At 44.3% G+C, this 19,768-nt stretch overlaps 1 protein-coding gene across 1 annotated transcript in view; it reads left to right on the top strand.

The window, feature by feature from the left end:
• Nucleotides 1-19,768, top strand: part of FHAD1 (forkhead associated phosphopeptide binding domain 1) — a 159,608-nt gene that overhangs the window by 95,625 nt on the left and 44,215 nt on the right. Inside the window, exons 15-16 of the mRNA XM_061160700.1 lie at nucleotides 14,452-14,522; nucleotides 16,101-16,253. Of these exons, the coding sequence (XP_061016683.1) occupies nucleotides 14,452-14,522; nucleotides 16,101-16,253 (224 nt within the window). The remainder of the gene's footprint in view (nucleotides 1-14,451; nucleotides 14,523-16,100; nucleotides 16,254-19,768) is intronic.

The following is a 19,768-nucleotide window of genomic DNA, read 5'->3' as shown; positions in this document are numbered from 1 at the left end:
AACACTCACATTCTTTGTGTAACTTCCAAGGCATTTTCCCATGGAAAGAGCTGTGTGAGTCTAGGCAAGTTATTCCCCTCTCTGTGCCTCAGTTTCCTTATCTGTAAAATGGGGATAATAGGGTGTACTCACTCCATAGGATTCTTGTGAGGATTAAAATGAATTAATATATCTAAAGTATTTAAAAATAGTACCTATCATAGAATAGGTTCTACCTGTAAATGTTAATTGATTTATTAACTTTACAAAAAAATAATGTCATACCCAGTTTTCTTTAGTTTTGTTCCTCACAGTACATCAGGAACACCCTTCCATGTCAATACACACATCATCACTGTCACTGATGATGAGGAATCCCACTATGTAGGATGTACCATAATTTAGCCAATCCTCTATCTTGGGCATTTAAGTTGTTTCCAGTTTTTCACATATAGAAATGATGCTGACATAAATATTGTTAACCTTATCTTTATCATCTGAGATGTGGAAAGATATGAACCATTTTCACTCAGCAAAGATTTATTGCAGGTCTATTAGATACCAGGCACCATACCAGGCAGAGATATAATGGGGTCAAAAACAGGTAGAATCTAGATCTTGGCTATAAAACTCCTCCTTTTTTAATGTGAATCTGCACTCTTTCATAATAAAATATTGCTGAGACAATAGGCTCTATCCCAGCCCTTGTAGATTTTATGGTCTCAGGAAAGGATAGGATCTTCAATTCAGTCATTCAGTCCTATCCAACTCTTTGCAACACCATGGACTGCAGCACGCCAGGCTTTCCTGTCCATCACCAACTCCCGGAGCTTACTCAAACTCATGTCCATCCAGTTGGTGATGCCATCCAACCATTTCATCCTCTGCCGTCCCCTTCTCCTCCCACCTTCAATCCTTCCCAGCATCAGGGTCTTCTCAAATGAGTCAGTTCTTTGCATCAGGTGGTCAAAGTATTGGAGCTTCAGCATCAGTCCTTCCAATGAATATTCAAGACTGATTTCCAAATCAGTTGGATCCCTATCCAACTATCCAACTGATAGGGAATCAGTTGGTTGGATCTCCTTGCAGTCCAAGGGACTTGCAAGAGTCTTCTCCAACACCACAGTTGAAAAGCATCAATTCTTTGGCACTCAGCTTTCTTTATGGTCCAACTCTTACATCCATACATGACTACTGGAAAAACCATAGTTTTGACGTTTGGTTGGCAAAGTCATGTCTCTGCTTTTGAATATGCCATCCAGGTTCGTCATAGCTTTTGTTCCAAGGAGCAAACGTCTTTTAATTTCATGGTTGCAGTCATCATCTATAGTGATTTTGGAGCCCAAAAAAATAAAGTTTGTCACTGTTTCCATTGTTTCCCCATCTATTTGCCATGAAGTGATGGGACAAGATGCCATGGTCTTAGTTTTCTGAATGTTGAGTTTTAAGCCAGCTTTTTCATTCTCCTCTTTCACTTTCATCAAGAGGCCCTGTAGTTCCTCTTTGCTTTCTGCCATAGGATGGTGTCATCTGCATATATGAGGTTACTGATATTTCTCCCAGCAATCTTGATTCCAGCTTGAGCTTCATCCAGCCTGGCATTTCACATGATGTACTCTGCATATAAGTTAAATAAGTAGAGTGACAGTATACAGCCTTAACTCCTTTCCTGAATTGGAACCAGTCTGTTGTTCCATATACAGTTCTAACGGTTGCTTCTTGACCTTCATACAAATTTCTCAGAAGGCAGGTAAGGTGGCCTGATACTCCCATCTCTTGAAGAATTTTCCACAGTTTGTTGTGATCCACACAGTGTCAAAGGCTTTGGTATAGTCAATAAAGCAGAAGTAGATGTGTTTCTGGAACTCTCTCGCTTTTTCGATGATCCAGTGGATGTTGGCAATTTGATCTCTGACTCCTCTGCCTTTTCTAAATCCAGCTTGAATATCTGGAAGGTTATGGTTCACGTACTGTTGAAGCCTGGCTTGGAGAATTTTGAGCATTACTTAGCTAGCATGTGAGATGAGTGCAATTGTGCCACAGTTTGAACATTCTTTGGCATTGCCCTTCTTTGGGGTTGGATTGAAAACTGACATTTCCAGTCCTGTGGCCACTGCCGAGTTTTCCAAATTTGCTGGCATGTTGAGTGCAACACTTTCACAGCATCATCTTTTAGGATTTGAAATAGCTCCACTGGAATTCCATCACCTCCATTAGCTTTGTTCATAGTGATGCCTCCTAAGGCCCAATTGACTTCATTTTCCAGGATGTCTGGCTCTAGTCCAGTGATCACACCATCATAATTTTCTGAATCATAAAGATCTTTTTTGTACAGTTCTTTTGTGTATTCTTGCCACCTCTTCTTAATATCTTTCGCTTCTTTTAGGTCCATACCATTTCTATCCTTTATGGTGCCCATCTTTGCATGAAATGTTCCCTTAGTATCTCTAATTTTCTTGAAGAGATCTCTAGTCTTTCCCATTCTATTGTTTTCCTCTATTTCTTTGCATTGATCACTGAGGAAGGCTTTCTTATCTCTCTGTGCTATTCTTTGGAACTTTGCATTCAAATGGGTATATCTTTCCTTTTTTCATTTGCCTTTCACTCCTCTTCTTTTCTCAACTGTTTGTAAGCCCTCCTCATGCAACCATTTTGCCTTTCTGCATTTCTTTTTCTTGGGGATGGTCTTGATCCCTGCCTCCTGTACAATGTCATGAACCTCTGTCCATAGTTCTTCAGGCACTCTATCAGATCTAATCCCTTGAATCTATTTTTCACTTCCACTGTATAATCGTAAGGGATTTGCTTTAGGTCATACCTGAATGGTCTAGTGGTTTTCCCTACTTTCTTCAATTTAAGTCTGAATTTGGCAACAAGGATTTCATGATCTGAGCCACAGTCAGCTCCCAGTCTTGTTTTTGCTGACTTTATAGAGCTTCTTCATCTTTGGCTGCAAAGGATATAATCAATCTGATTTCAGTATTGATCATCTGGTGATTTTCATGTGTAAAGTCTTCTGTTGTGTTGTTAGAAGAGGGTGTTTGCTATGACCAGTGTGTTCTCTTGGCAAAATTCTGTTAGCCTTTACCCTGCTTCATTTTGTACTCCAAGGCCAAATTTGCCTGTTACTCCCGGTATCTCTTGACTTCCTACTTTTGCATTCCAGTCCCCTATAATGAATAGGACATCTTTTTTTGGGTGTTAGTTCTAGAAGGTCTTGTAGGTCTTCATAGAACCCATTCAGTTTCAGCTTCTTCACCATTACTGGTCAGGGCATAGACTTGGATTACTATGATAGTGAATGGTTTGCCTTGGAAATGAATAGAGATCATTCTGTCGTTTTTGAGATTGCACCCAAGAATTGCATTTCGGACTCTTTTGTTGACTACAAGGGTTACTCCATTTATTCTAAGGGATTCTTCCCCACAGTCGTAGATATAATAGTCATCCGAGTTAAATTCACCCATTCCGGTCCATTTTAGTTCACTGATTCCTAAAATGTCGGTGTTCACTCTTGCCATCTCCTGTTTGACCACTTCTAATTTACCTTGATTCATGGACCTAACATTCCAGGTTTCTATGCAATATTGTTCTTTACAGCGTCAGACTTGACTTCCATCACCAGTCACATCCACAGCTGGGTGGTGTTTTTGCTTTGGCTCCATCTCTTCATTCTTTCTGGAGTTGTTTCTCCACTCTTCTCCAGTAGCATATTGGGCACCTATCTACCTGGTGAGTTCATCTTTCAGTATCCTATCTTTTTGCCTTTTCATACTGTTCATGGGGTTCTCAAGGCAAGAATACTGAAGTGGTTTGCCATTCCCTTCTCCAGTGGACCATGTTTTGTCAGAACTCTCCACCATGACCTGTCTGTCTTGGGTGGCCCTACACGGCATGGCTCATAGTTTCACTGAGTTAGACAAGGCTGTGGTCCATATGATCAGTTTGATTATTTTTTATGATTGTGATTTTCATTCTATCTGCCCTCTGATGGATAAGGATAAGAGGCTTATGGAAGCTTCCTGATGGGAGAGACAGACTGAGGGGGAAACTGGGTCTTGTTCTGATGGGCGGGGCCATGCTCAGTAAATCTTTAATCCAATTTTCTCTTGATGGGTAGGGCTGTGTCCCCTCCCTGTTGTTTGACCTGTGTCAAACTATGGTGGAGGTAATGAAGATAATGGTTACTTCCTTGCAAGGTCCTATGCATGCACTGCTGCACTCAATGCCCCCAACCCTGCCACAGGTCACCACCGACCTATGCCTCTGCCGGAGACTCCTGGACACTCACGGGCAAGTCTAGGTCAGTCTCTTGTGGAGTCACAGCTCCTTTCTCCTGAGTCCTGGTGCGCACAAGATTTTGTTTGTGCCCTCCAAGAGTCTGTTTCCCCAGTCCTGTGTAAGTCTGGTGGCGCTATGGTGGGGTTAATGGCGACCTCCTCCAAGAGGGCTTACAACATACCCAGGTCTGCTGCACCCAGAGCCCCAACCCCTGCGGCAGGCCACTGCTGACCCGTACCCCTGCAGGAGACACTCAAACACTCAAAAGCAGGTCTGGCTCAGTCTCTATGGGGTCTCCTGGTGCACGCAAGGTTGTGTTTAAGCCCTCCAAGAGTCTCTGGAAGGTATGGGGTTTGATTCCAAACACGATTTCACCCCTCCTACCATCTTGCTGGGCTTCTCCTTTGCACTTGGATGTGGGGTATCTTTTTTTGGTGGGATCCAACATTCTCCTGTTGATGGTTATTCAGCAGTGAGTTTTAATGTTGGAGTTCTTGCAGGAGAAGATGAGCACATCTTGTGATAGGCTAGGATGGGCAGTTACCAAAAAATCACTCACGTGTAAAACTTTAATGGGGACAGTTGCTTTGAAGAAGTGCAGGGCTCTGACCTGGACAGGGAGGGCAGGGCCTCTGCAGGATTCATGGGAATTATTTGCCAAACAGGGGGTGGTGGGGGCATTCTGGGTGAAGATAGCAGCATGGTGGTATCACAGGAAACAAGGAGAACACACACAAGAGCTAAAAAATGGAGGCAGGAGTGGGGCAGGGAAGGACCAATGAGGGAGGTCAGTGGAGGCTGTACCATGGGGGGCCCAGGGGCTTTCAGGTCCCTGGTAGGAAGCTCTGCTTTGGCCTGGGAGCAGAGAGAAGTCCATAAAAGGTTTTAAGTAAGGAACTGATGGAACCGGCTTGCATTTGGACACAGTCATCTCAGCTATGAATGGAAACTGTCCAGGAACGTGGCCAGCACAGAACCCTGGAGTGCAGCTAGAAAGCTGTCATAAGACACGATGGTGGCCCTTGCTATGGCAGAGAAGGGGATGGAGAAAGAGAAAGGATTCCAAGGGCATTTAAGAGATGAATGGAATTAGATGGAATTACACATGGTTAGAAAAGAGGAAGGGGCTTCCCTGGTGGCTCAGTGGTAAAGAATCCACCTGCCAATGCAAGAGACCTGGGTTCAATCCCTGGGCTGGAAAGAACCCCTGGAGAAGGAAATGGCAACCCACTCCAGTATTCTTGCCTGGGAAATCCCGGGAACAGAGGAGCCTGGTGGACTATAGTCCACAGGGCTACAAAAGAATTGGACACAACTGAGTGACTAAACAACAACAACAACAAGAGAAACCACAGAGATAAGGGGTGTTGCAGATCTCCACACTTCTGGCTTGTGTACAAGTACAGATGTGGTTCCTTCACTAAGGAATTCCTCCACAGTAAGGAATGCAACTTGAGGACCAGATTTGAGGGGGAAGATAGTGAGAGTTGCCTGGAGACATCCAAGATGAGCTGCCAAGGATGCAGCTGTCACCCTGGATATCTAGCCTAGAAATGAATGTCAGTGGTGTGGCCCCAGAACCCAGAAGAACACGTGCCACACGGTGGGCACTTGGTCACTGTATGGAATGGATGGTGATTAAAGCTATGGGTATGAATGGTATCATTGAGGAAGAAAATATCAAATGAGAAGGGAGAACCCAGGGCCACACCTGGGGGACTCCAACATTTTGAAGATTGTGGATCCTTCTTGCCAAACCACCCCCCAGGGAGGCTGCATGAATTTGACATTTCTTAAATGAATGAATGAGAATAGGGGAGTGATATTCAACTCCAGTGATTAGACAGCCCCAGCCAGGATATCTCTAAGGCAATCCGGAAGGGGGTATAAATTTCTTTTAAACATTTTTGAAAAGAAAACCAAGATTAACTTCTCTGTAAATGTCTGCCCTTCACAGACCACATAGAGAAGAGGCAGGGACTGGATTCCTCCCAACAACCCAGCACCTCTGCAATCCCAGTATTGCTATTGCTATGATCATGGCAGAGTCTTAATGTATGTAAAACCAGGTGAGACGTGGCCCACAGTTCTAGCTGCTCTTCAAAATGGAACTAAAACGGGGAAAGACCATGATCTCTAACCTAGTGACAGTGGACCAAGCAAGGCATGCACTGTCCCCTCCCCACTCGCAGGAGTCATTATAGTTTCTGTCTCTAAATCTCGTCATGAAAGTGAAAGGGCTTCCCTGGTGGTTCAGATGATAAAGAATCTGCTTGCAGTGTGGGAGATGTGGGTTTGATCCCTGGGTCAGGAAGATTCTCCCTGAAGGAAGAAATGCAATATGCTCCAGTATTCCCGCCGGAAGAATTCACTGGATAGAGGAGACTGGCAGGCTACAATCTATGGGGTCACAAAGAGTTGGACATGCCTGACTGCATTACCATAAAGAAACATGGGTTGTAAAGTTAAGCCATCAGAAAGCTTGAGAAAGACTCTAGTCAGGCAACATTTCTCAGGCCCCCTGTCTTTTTCTCTGGAGGTCATAGAGTCAGGAGAGTTGAGCAATATCAAACAGGTCTCTGCAGAACCCCTCCTGCACTGATACACACTAGGGATCTATCAGGATGAGAGAAGAATGCGGTGTTCCCAAAATACATTTCTCCTTCTTGCTGCCCTTACCCCGAACTAACAACGCTTGGAATAATGTTCTATGGAACACCTGTTGGGGAGACACAGACTGTGTTCTCTGATTGCAGCTGTTCGTACTTGGTTCTAAGAAATCAAAGAAGGTTGAAGGGTAATATCAGAGAGGCCAGTGACTATGGCCCATTCTTCATTCATTCAGTAGAAGAGGAAGCTAATGGTAAAAGGCTTTTTGTCTTCCAGCCTTAACAATATTCTCTCAAAGCATCAAATGTTGAAAAGAACCAGATGAGCTAGAGTATTCCTTATATTCTCTGGATTAGGTACTACTTGTCCTTAGTTCCTAGAGCCATCTACACAGGGGTGATGGTGATGGTTCAGATGATAATGATAAATATAATGAGGGTGATGGTGATGATGGCAACAATGATGAAGGTGAAGGTGATGGTGGTGATGACTGTGATGGTCATGGCGGTGAGAATAATGAGTAGAAGACGGTGAGGATGGTGATGGTGACAACGGTGGCCATCATTCATTATTGAGCCCTTGCATTCTAGATGCTGTTGTAGGTATTTTCCATACCAAACCTCAGTTCATCTTCACAACAACTCAGTAAAGCACGTCCAACTCAGTAAAGCATGTAAAATCCTCATTTTAAAAATGCAGAAACTGGCTCAAAACCTTTTATGAGTATTTCACTGTGATAAGGTGATTTGAGGTACTGAGCCCAGAAGGGGATCTTCAGTCATTCATCACCAACCACAAACACTCCTAAGAGCCTTCTGTGTTTACAGTTCCTTAACAAAAAGGATAGGAACCATGGTTTGTTTCACTCCTCCTGGGTACTTGTCACTGTGTTAGTTGTTTTACATGTACCTCATACTGTTATCTTCCAACAACCCAATGAGCTAAGTACTATTGTTGTGTTTATTTTTCAGGCCAGGAAACTGAGTACCAATAACATTAAGAAACGTGCTCAGTCACACAGCTGGTACATGGCAGGGTCAGGACCCAAACTGAGGTCATTGTGATTCTAATGGCTGTGTTTTTTTTTTCTGTGATCCCACATGACCTCTAAAGATCCAGAGAGGTACCAGCTACATACCCAGTTCCTAGAGGACAGGTTCTGTCATTAACTTGAGTGGAGACAAAGTTGAGAGTTTCATCCCCTGGGATGAAGAACATCTGATGCCTGCCTGAGCACACTGCTGGCCTTCCCCCAGGTTTGCATTATAGTAAAGCTTCTGGGTTCGGGCTTTGGAGACCAGCTGCCAAGGTTTGACTCTCAAGTGTTCACTGCCTAGTTGTGTGGGCAAGTTGCTGGGCTTCTGTGTGCCTCTGTTTACTGGTTATAAAATGGGGGACAGATCTCACCCAGTAGTTGTGAGGACTGAATGATGTGGTACCCAAACCACAGAGGCACGCATGAGCCTTAGTCAGTGGTGGCTGCCATCAGCATCACTGTTGACGTGATGTGAACTAAATGTGGGTGGCAGTCAGATGGGTATGTGCCCAGGTAGTGCTTGATTTACTCACACCAAGGTGACTCTGCCTGTAACCCCTGCCCCATCTACATCTGACAGCAAGTCAGGTTTTCTTAGCTGTGAGCCTTCTGTCCTCTTCCCGGGCCGCCTTCCAACAGTCATGGCAATGGGTGTGTGTGCCAGCTGCCGAGTGGTAAAGCTGGCACTCCACCCAGGTCCCTCCGACCTCAAAGCCCCTGCTCTTAACCACCATACTACCTACCTTTTAAAATATTGTCCTAGAAGATAAAATGCATGTAATAACAAGCTCAGTTTGTAAAATCTTGGAGTAAGTCCCTCAGGGAAATCCAGGTTGAGTAATGTAGAGGGAAACCACCTGAAGTATTGTTGGGTGATGTCATGAGCAGCCCAGAAGGTGCGATCACTACTAAAGATCTGATTGGTTAGATATTACCTCACACCTGTCAGAATACCCATCATCAAAAAGAAAACAAATGACGGATGTTGGCAAGGATGTGGAAACCATCGCACACTGTTGGCGGGAGTGTAAATTGGTGTGGCCACTAATGGAAAACAGTTTGAAGGTTTTTCAGAAAACTAAAAATAAAACTATCATGGACTGCAGCCTACCAGGCTCCTCTGTCCATGGGATTTTCCAGGCAAGAGTACTGGAGTGGGGTGCCATTGCCTTTCCGAAAACTATCATAGGATCCAGCAATTCTACTCCTGGATATTTATCCCCTCAAAATAAAAACACTAATCTGAAAAGCTACATGACCCCAATGTTCATAGCAGCGTTATTTACAATAGCCAAGATATGGAAGCAACATAAGTTCCCATGGATAAAGAAGATGTAGTAAGGAGTTCCCTGGCAGCCCAGTGGATAGGACTCTGTGCTTTCACTGCTGTGTCCTGGGTTCAATCCCTGGTCAGGGAACTAAGATACTACAAGCTGCATGGCATAGCCAAAGGGGAAAAAAAAAAGATGTGGTATGTATATATGTGTATATATACACACACATACACATACACAATGGATTACTACTCAGCCATGAAAAAGAATGAAATTTTACCATTTGCAACAACATGGATGGACTTGGAGGGTATTATGCTTAGCGAAATAAGTCAGATAGAAAAAGACAAATACTGTATAATGTCACTTATATGTAGAATCTAAAAAATAAAACTAGTGACTGTAATAAAGAAGAAATAGACTCAGAGATACAGAGAACAAACTAGTAGTTACCAGTGGGGAGAGAGAAGGGGGAGGAAAAGACAGGGATAGAGGATTAAAAGGTATAAACTACTATGTATAAAATATAAACCACAAGGATACATTGTACAACACAGAGAATATAGCCAACATTTTTATAATAACTGTAAATGGAATATAATCTTTAAAAGTTGTGAACCACTATGTTGTATACCTGAAACATACAATACTGTACATCAACCATACCTTAATTTTTTAAAAGTCCATGATCTAAAAAAAAAATCTGATTGGTGAAGGATTTGCTGCCTGGTCCCACTGGGAAGACAGGAAACACTAAGTCCATTGGGAAGATAGGAAACATTAAGGAGTATCTTCAATTTCATTCCCTGGTGGTTTCTCAGCTTCTTTTGATAAGGGAAAGAAAGGACTTTTTACATTTTTCTTTGCAAGCTCAGTTGATTGTGTCTATTTCTGCAAGACTTTGTTACAAAGACTTCTCTCAATACACAGAAAATCACTCTTCCTTAGATATCCAGGATAAGCAGTATTTTTAAGTGGAAAAAAAAAAGCAGATTGTCATAGAATATACATAGTGTTCTTTCCCCCGCCTCCACCCTTTTTTTTCAAGTGTCATTATCTGACCACAAGAGAAATTTGGAGAAAAAAACAAAAGTGTTGAAAGTCTTATCCCAGTATGATGGGACTGCATGAGCCTTGACTTTCACTCAATCTTTTAACAGCTATTTATTGCAGACCTACTGTGTTCAGGACACTGAGGATACAGCGGCGGGGGTGGGGGCCCAATTTTCACTTTATGGGTTTCAGTCCTGTTTGGATTTGTGTAATAGGGAAGTGTAACTTTTGTGCTATTGTTCAGTTGCTAAGTCGTGTCAGACTCTTTGCAACCCCACAGACAGCAGCACATCAGGCTGGCTCCTCTGTCCTCCCTAACTTCTGTAACCGGAAATATAACAAAGAATTGCTTCTTCCCAAAGAGGAAAACCCCTCTTCTACAGCCTGAGCAAGCCTCACCCATCTCTGCCACCTTGGTATCCTTCTTATCACACACCCTTCACATCAGCCATCTCAGCCCTTCACTCTCCAGCCTCTAGTCTCTCTTAAAAGAGAATGACAATTAAAAATAAATAATTTTTTTTAAAAAGAGAGAGACAGCAACAGACCTAAGTCTGAATTCTGATTCTACCACTCACCAGCTCCACAGCTTAACCTGGCTGAGTGTCTGTGTTGCGCCTAGAAATGCAAGCAAATTTCCTTGTTGGGTTGTTTGTAATGATTAGAAAATATCACGTGTCAAACTCCTGGCATGGTCCCTGGCACACAGCAAGCACTTAATACTGACACTAGCTATTATTATACTGTTATTCTCACTCTTCCAAGCTGGAAATTCTCAGAAGTGGCCTTGTCGCAGGTCAAGGGCCCAGATAGGAACCTGTTCAGCTCCCCTCCATCTCCCTCCGCATTCATCTTTCCTCCCCTTCCCTCTGTCTTCCCCTACTGTGTTCTCTTCCAGGCGTACTTCCTCCCTCCCTGCCTCTCCCCTTCTCTCTCCCTCCCAGGCCATCCTGTGTGCAAAGTCTTGGATCACGACCTCCTCCTTCAGCATCTCCAGCCTTTCTCTGCATCTCGCTCCTTTGTCATCAAACATGCCCTTCAAGCTGGAGCATCTTCAGGATCACTGCTTCTTTAACTCCTTTTCTACAGCTCATACTCCTGTCCCACCAAGACCTTAAAGTGCATTACACCCTCTGTCCTCACCTCTGACTCTGTCTTTGAAGGCCCACCTTCCTCCCCCAGCTCTGTTCTCTCTGTCCTACCCACCCCAGCCCCTGCCAGTTCTCTTTCTCAAAACCTTCTCATCTTTGATCATCACAACTGGGGTGAGGGATGCTCCTGGAAGCCAAAGGCTAGAGGCCAGGATGCTGCTCAAGATTCTTACACTGCCCAGGACAGCCCCCCAACAGAGGATTGTCCGGCCCAATATGTCAGCTGTTGCTCAGTCACTTAAGTCGTGTCCTACTCTTTGCGACCACATGATCTGCAGCATACCAGCTTCTCTGTCCTTTGCTGGCTCCCTGAGTTTGCTCAAATTCATGTCCATTGAGCGATGATGCCATCCAATCATCTCATCCTCTGTCACCCCCTTCTCCTCCTGCCCTCAGTCTTTTCAAAGGAGTCAACTCTTTGCATCAGGTGGCCAAAGTCTTGGAGCTTCAGCTTCAGCATCAGTCCTTCCAATGAATATTCAGGGTTGATTTCCTTTAAGATTGACTGGTTTAATCTCCTTACAATCCATGGTACTTTCAAGAGTCTTCTCCAGCACCACAGTTGGAAAGCATCAGTTCTTCGGTACTCAGCCTTCTGTATGGTCCAGCTCTCACATCCGTACATGACTAATGGAAAAACCATAGCTTTGAGTATATGGACCTTTGTCAGCAAAGTGATGTCTCTGCTTTTTAATACGCTGTGTAGGTTGGTCATAGCTTTTCTTCCAAGGAGCAAGTGTCTTCTAATTTGTCAGTAGTGCTATAGTTAAGAAAATCTACTGGCTCCTTCCTCTCTAATTCATCTGTTATTTTTCTGGAAAAAAAAATACAGTTCATTAAGCCAATTCACTGCTCCATCAGCAGATGAAATAGCAGTGACTCAGACCCTGGATTCTGACTGCCCTGAGGCCAAGCCCTGGTTAGGTTGTTTGCCAGCATCCAGCAGCCACATGTCTCAGAGCCCCCCTGCCTAATCTGTAAAGTGGGGCAATGGTCAGACGATACAGTGGGGTGATGCACTGCTTGCTTAGCAGAGAGCTGGGCACACAGGCCACACTCATGAGTTTAAGTCAGGTCTACAGTCTTTAGGCTACTGTCCTAGGCTGGCCACAGATTGACCTCAGCCTCCATCCCAACTCTTCCCTCTACTCCTCCCCTCCCCATCTTCCACTCCACCCCAACTAACCTTGACCCTCTTCCAGAACATGCTCTGCATTCCCCACCCCTCACCCTGACTCCTCCCTTCACCCCCGATATTAGTTTCCTGTGACTGTCATGGGCTTCCCAGGTGGCACTAGTGGTAAAGAACCTGCCTGCAAGTGCAGGAGATAAAAGAGAGACAGGTCCGATCCCTGGGTCGAGAAGATCCCTTGGAGGAGGGCATGGCAACCCACCCCAGTATTCTTACCTGGAGAATCCCATGGACAGAGGATCTGGCAGGCTATGGTCCATTGAGTCGCAGAGTTGGACACAACTGAAGCGACTTAGCATGCATGCACACATGGCTGTCACAACAAATTATCACAAGCTCTGTGGCTTATATTAACACAACTCATATTTATTCTTTTATAGCTCTGGGGCCTAAAGTCCAAAATTAGTTTCACTAAGCTAAAGTCAAGGGGCCAGTCTCTTCCAGAGGGTGTAGGGAAAAAAATCTGATTCCTCACCTCTTCCAGTCTTTACTCCTTCATCCCTTGCATTCCTTGGCTCATGGCCCCTTCCTCTATCTCCAAAGCCAGCAAGGGAGTATCTTCAGCTCTCTCTCTGCTTCTGTCAGATCACCTTCTCCTCTGTCTGTAGTCAAACTCCCTCTGTCCTCTTCTTGCAAGAACCCCTGTGCCTATATTGGACCCACACAGACAATCCAGGATAAGTCCCCCATCTCAAGATCCTCAACTTCCTCAAATCCGCAAAGCTTTATCTGCCCTGTCAGGTAATGCCCATGGGCTCTCAGGATTAGGACCTGGAAATCTTTGGGTGTGTGGGGGGGGGGGGGCATCCATTTTTTTATGATTAAATAAATAACTTTATTTATGATGCTTCAGATTTTGTAAATGCTGTATATGTAAATAACTGTATAGCAACCAAAGTCCCACAAATTCTAGCCAAGGCACAACCACTGATCAAGACCTTTTGAAAAATCAAAAAGAAATAAAATGTCGGATGAGAAGCTTTGTTCTCCCAACAGAGAATTTAATAAATGAACGTACTTCTCTGACCTTTTAAGGTTCACACTGGGAAAATGTAAACTTTCATTTAAGGGCATCCCCAACCAACTGACTGCTTGATCAACCCATATTTGGAAAAATAAACCCCATAGTTAAAAAATATCTATCAAATGTTCTTCATACCCAGAACATAAGAAAACCTTGACACCCAGAATGAAAAACCTCTCCGTTTCTGTACCAGACCACAGATTAGTCTACCCATCAGCCTGTAATCAAGTTCCTCTGAATGTCACCGTCAACTCACTGTGATGTTGTTAAGAAACTACTTGCTAATATCCTTTTATTCTTGTGGGGCACCATTCATCCCCATCTTCCATTCTGAAATGTCCTCCCCTCCAACTCTGAATACATGGCAGTGCCCACGCCCAGTGGATCCTCAGCTGAGCAGTAATCACTCTGGGTAAATGATTGCTCCTCCTCTGGGACCCTCACACTTCCCCACTCCTTCCGCGGTCACTTCCACACAACCCGAGGTCACTGCCTGTTTCCTATCAGGCACTTAGACCTGTTCTCTCAGATTGAACCTAAGTCCCTTGAGGAATGGCTTCATATCATCCCCCTAGCTCAGCTCACAGTTTTGTACACAGTGGACACTTAGTCAACAAGAGTTCTGTGGCTGGTTTTTGTTGTCCACCTCCAAAAAGAAAGTTGGATTTGAGCCCAACTGAAGCTGATCAACCATTTAAAAAAACACAAGATGGATGGCAACTTGTGTTATCTTGATGAGAGAGTAGCATTGCCCTCATCCTCCTGTCGGCAAGCACTGTGAAGACATTATTCAGAAAACAAAGAAGGTGAATTGACTTGATATTTACCTTCTTCTTGCTTCTCTTTTTAAGGATTGTCTTTGTATCTGAAATACCTTCTGGAACATTATAAAAAAATTACAAGCCGGACCCAGGAACTTCAGGTAATCTTTGAGCTCCAAAAGTTCATCTCAGCTCCTCCTTGAAATTTTCATGGCACTGAGCATCTTAACTCTGTTCTTCCTCTATTAGGTAGTCAGTGCACATCCTCCAAAAGGTGATATGATATCTCCATTTGCACTCCAAATGATTCAGATGGGGTGGCTGAGATCTCCCAGGAGGGCAAGGAGACTTGTTTTCCTCTGTCCAAACCCAGACAATTTTAGTTGTTAAAATTTGACATTTTAGATCTTAAAAATTGTATTTATTAAATGCAGTGGAAGAAGTACCACAGTACAGAGAGCAGACGTACCAAAAGTTACATAATGTCAACATTTTAGAGGCAAAATAATCCTTAGGGATTGTATTGCTCTGATAGCTATTGTCATGTTAAAACTGTATAATAAACAATATCAGTATTCCACAATTACTGTCCACTGCTCACATGTCTGGGGCCAGTTGCAAGGTGAATCCACTGGTCTTGGATGGACTTACTCACATGCCTGGGTGTTGGCTGGCTCTTGATTGATCTAGGCTGGCCTCAGCTGGAGCAGCTGTGCCCTGTTCCACGTGTCTCTGATACTCTAGCAGGCTGGCCTGAGCATGTTCTCATGGCACTAACAGAGGAAGCAGAGATCAGGAAGAGAAATCAGGCCCTTGTGTTATGTCTGCCAACATCCCATTGGCCAGAGCAAGTCACATGACTGAGTTCAGTGTCAGGGGGCAGGATATGGGCAGGCACTACAAGTTATGTAACCAAAGGTGTGAATAGAGGAAGGGTGAAATGGTGGGACCACCGCAACCATCAATCACAAAGACCATCTATTCCAGGGGTAAGCAAATTTTTCAGTAAAGGGCCAGAATATTCTGTAAAGGGCCTATAAATATTTCAGGACATATAGTCTCTGTCACACCTATCTGACTCTGCTACTACAGAGCAAAGACAACCATAGACAATTGTGTAAATGAATGGGTGTGGCAAGCATGCTCTGTTCCAATAAAACTTTATTTATAAAAATAGACAGTGGTCCAGATTTGGCCTGGAGACAGTAGTTTGCCAACCCCGATCTAGTCCATTCTCCTTATTTTACAGATATGGACAATGACGTTCAGAGGCTTAGGTGACTATCTCAGTGTCACCCAGTTGGTGGAAGAATCAAGACAAAAGTTCAGGCCTTCTGGCCCTAGCTCACTGCTTTTTCTCTTACGCTTAGCAAATAATAATGAATAAGTCTAACTACCATTTACTAAGCACCTACTACGTGCTAAGCACTGTGGTAAAAGCTCTCCAACATTATCTCGTTTAGTCCTGATAACACTAAGAGGTATATATTCATAGTAAGTTCTAAATGAAAAAGCATCTAGAAAGAACTATGGCTGAGAGTCTGTCTAGATCTAGAGTCTGAACTCTTACCTATGATGCTCTGCTGCTTCCCTACTAGTTACTAGGCTAAGCATAGTTTTTCTGCATTTTTCAGCAAGTTTTGGGAACTTTTGTCCCTCTTGCAAAGGTAGTGGAAATGACTCCTGCATTATTCCTGAGCAGGACTAATCAGCTACAGTCTCCCTTCTTCTCCATTCAGATCAAGATCAGCAGTTCTCAGGAAACTCAACAGTCTTTGATGCAAGAAAAGTTGCGGGAGCACCTGGCAGAGAAGGAGAAGCTAAGCGAGGAAAGGCTACAGCAGGAGGAGAAGCTGAAAGCCCGAGTCAAGTGGCTGACGGAAGAGAAGGCGGTAAGGAGGTCCCTGGCCTTCCCTTTCATGCTGGAAAAGGAGAGATGAACTTTCCCATAAAAAACTGAGGGCGTGCATTTAGAGGAGAAACTTCAGCAGCAATCTTGATGGATGCTGTGGAACTAAATTTAAGAGGGTGAATGGAGACTTCTCTGGTAGTTCAGTGGCTAAGACCCCACGCTCTCAATGCAGAGGGCCTGGGTTCAATCCCTGGTCAGGGAGACACATCCTGGAAGCCCCAACAGAAGATCCTACATGGCACAATGAAAATCGAAGATCCTACATGCTGCAACTAAGACCCGGTGCAGTCAAATAAATAGGCATGTTTTTTAAAAAAAAATAAATGAAAAGGGTGAATAATGTTGGAGGAATTAATATGAAGCTTGGGTCTTAAAACTCAGAGCAAGATCAACTTGAGTAGGCACAGTTATTGAAATTTCTAGAAACAATACTTCATTGGTTTATACACTGCAGCTGATTTTACAGATCTGAGGCATTACTACAAGTCCTGGTTTATGACCGACAGAGTGTTGCTAAGTATGTGCAAGACCAGCCAGTGTTATTTCAGTGTTTTGCTTTCTCTTTATACAGATCAAGGGAATAAAATGGCCAAAATTGCTACTTACTTTTCTAGAAAACGACCAATTAGACGATGCTACCAGCAGTGCCTCACAACTCAGAGGTGCCCGTGAATCACCTGGGGATGTTGTGAATAGGCAGATTCTGACTCAGCCCGTCTGGGGTGGAACCTGGCACTCTGCATTTCTAACAAGTTCCCAGCTGGTGCGGATGGCACAGCTCTGCAGACACATGTTCAGCGACAGAGTCTCAGATGAAGGTTTTACCCAAGCTGGCAGATAAGAACCACCTGGAAGCTTGTTGAAAATACAGATTCTTGGGCCCTACCCCAGCCCCACTGAATCAGAATCTCAGGAGAAGGCCAGAAACGGCAGTTAATGGGCCAATTCTCCTCCTTGTCCTTGAGTTCACCGTGTTTTTTAAAAAATATTTATTTATATATTTGGCTGTGTCGCTTCTTAGTTGCAGCACGCAGGCTCTTCATTGCATCTTGCAGGATCTTTTGTTGCAGCAAATGGACTCTCTAGATGTGATGCATGGGCTCCAGTAGTTGTGACTTGTGGGCTTAGTTGCTCCCCAGCATGCGGGATCTTAATTCCTGGACCAGGGTTCGAACCCATGTCCCCTGCATTGCAAGGAAGATTCTTAACCACTGAACCACCAGGGAAGTCCTGAGTTGGCCATTTTTTATATTCAGGGACCCACCATGAATTTAACTACCTCAGTCACCATCACCCTGGATCCCTGGTTCATGACTTTGGCTGCACTTCTGTCATTCAAGAGATTAAAAAAATGCTAAGGCCTTGCACCCCTCCCCCTCCCCCCACCCCCAACTTCTGATCTAGCTGGGGTGAGGGTGCAGCTCAGGCCCTGGAATTGGTAAGCTCTCCCTGGTGGTTCCCACGTGCAGCCACCGCAGAGAGCATCTCCCACCCACCTCAAAACAGTGGCACCAGATCCACTGAACCCCAACTCTCCCCCAGCACCTCCTTTCTTCCACCAAAAAGGACCAGAACTGCCAGTTCCTCCATCTCCACCAGGAGCAGCTTGGTGACTTCCTGCTGGGACCCTCCTTCTCTGTCAGACGCCCCCACTCTCCAGACCTCTCCAAGAGGCAGAGACCTCTGCCAGTTTCATCTCGCCCTCTAATTCATGCCCTACTACTACTTCTCCTCTTTGCCTCTTTCTCTGCCTTTTGTGAAATAAAATATTAAAAAGGAAGAACAACCTGACCAAAATCACCTGTGAGCCCCATACAGGTACTATAAACAATGGCCTTAAATCAAGACAGGTCCCTTCAGAAGGGCAATTAGACATAGAAGAAAAAGAAAAAAAAAAAAAACAGTGCCATTCTATAGAGAGGGAAATAAAATCAGAAAGAACCTAAAAATCTTCAAAACCTTCACAGAACTCTCCACCTGTTTCCTCTCTCTTCTCTGTTTAATTTCTCCCTTCCCAAATGTCTTATTTTAGTTTTAATTTTGGTTTGACTGTTTTCCACTGTGAATGTACAGTATTATAACCCCAGCCTGTTCACCACCACCTTGGGCACCAGCCTGGGCTCTCCAGATGCCCCTTTGTAACATTGATTCCAACAGACACAGGGTTTCAAGGGCTGTCATCAACCCCACTTTAATCACATCAAACTTCTGAGGGCACACCACCCCTTGCAGAGGGGAACACAAAGCCAGGGACCCACAGACAGACACTACAGTTGCTCATGTCCACTACTGTCCCATTGAGGGTCATTCTTCCCCAGACACTTACATTGATTGGCTTGACCCCAGGGACTCATCCAAAAGTACCATCACAGGCTTGAGTGGTAGGTGCCCCAATTTTAAATGAACATGGCTCTGTCAGCCCCCACCCTTTCTAAAAATATGTGTGTCAAAATTAATTCATTAAGCTCCTCCTCACAAATCCTGACTTGCCTTAGGACTGTGCTTCAATGGTAAGAAATTCTAGGTTCCGTTAAAGAGCTTCTGTGGTGGCTCAGACATTAAAGAATCCGCCTGCAATGCAGGAGACCAGGGTTCGATCCCTGGGTCAGAAAGATGCCTTGGAGAAGGGAATGGCTACCCACTCCAGTATTCCTGCCTGGAGAATTCCATGGACAGAGGAGCCTGGCTGCAGTACATGGGGTTGCAAAGAGTCAGACACGACTGAGTGGCTAACTTACGAAGCTATCATTCTTTTTTTATGATTATTATGATCTGTTAACAACACTGCCCTGAGTTACACACACACTGATGGTTTAGATCAGGGGTCAGCAAACTTTTCCCATGAAGAGCCACACAGTATCTATTTTCAGTTGTGCAGGTCGTGTCTTTGTCCTGATTTCTCAGCTCTGTGGATGCAGTGCCAAGGCAACCCACGATGAGCATGGTGGCATTCCAATAAAACTTTATTTACAAAAAAAAGCAGACAGTGGGCCACATTTGGCCTGCATGCCGTAGCTTGCCAACTACTGGTTCTAGAATCAAAGGGACCAGGGTTCAATTTCCCATTGATGTGATTTGTTGGTAAACTGAACAGATTCCTAATCTCTCTAAGCCTACTTCGTCCTTCAGCAAAGGGGAAATGACAGAAGAAATGATTGATCTTTACTAGTGAATGATCATCATGTGCCAAGCATTTCATGTTCATCATCTCATCTGCCCCTCTTATCAACCCAATGCAGGAAGTGCTATTACTGTCCCCATTGTACAGATGGGGAAACTGAGGTTTCTAAAGCTTCTCACTTGCCCAAGACTATACCTCTAGGAAGAATCAGCCACAGGCTCTAATCTGACCCTGCCAACTCCAGACCCCATGCTCTTAGACCCTAGAAATACTGTCCACAGTTTCCCATGGGTTTGTTGTGAGATGTGAAAGAGTTAATCTGTGAAGTGCCTGGCCCGGAGTCCAGATTCCTACCATGGTAACTATGTCTATTA

The sequence above is a fragment of the Dama dama genome, chromosome 14, assembly GCF_033118175.1.
Source record: "Dama dama isolate Ldn47 chromosome 14, ASM3311817v1, whole genome shotgun sequence".
NCBI classification, from domain to species: Eukaryota; Metazoa; Chordata; class Mammalia; order Artiodactyla; family Cervidae; genus Dama; species Dama dama.
This window is presented reverse-complemented; position numbering and strand designations above follow the sequence as displayed.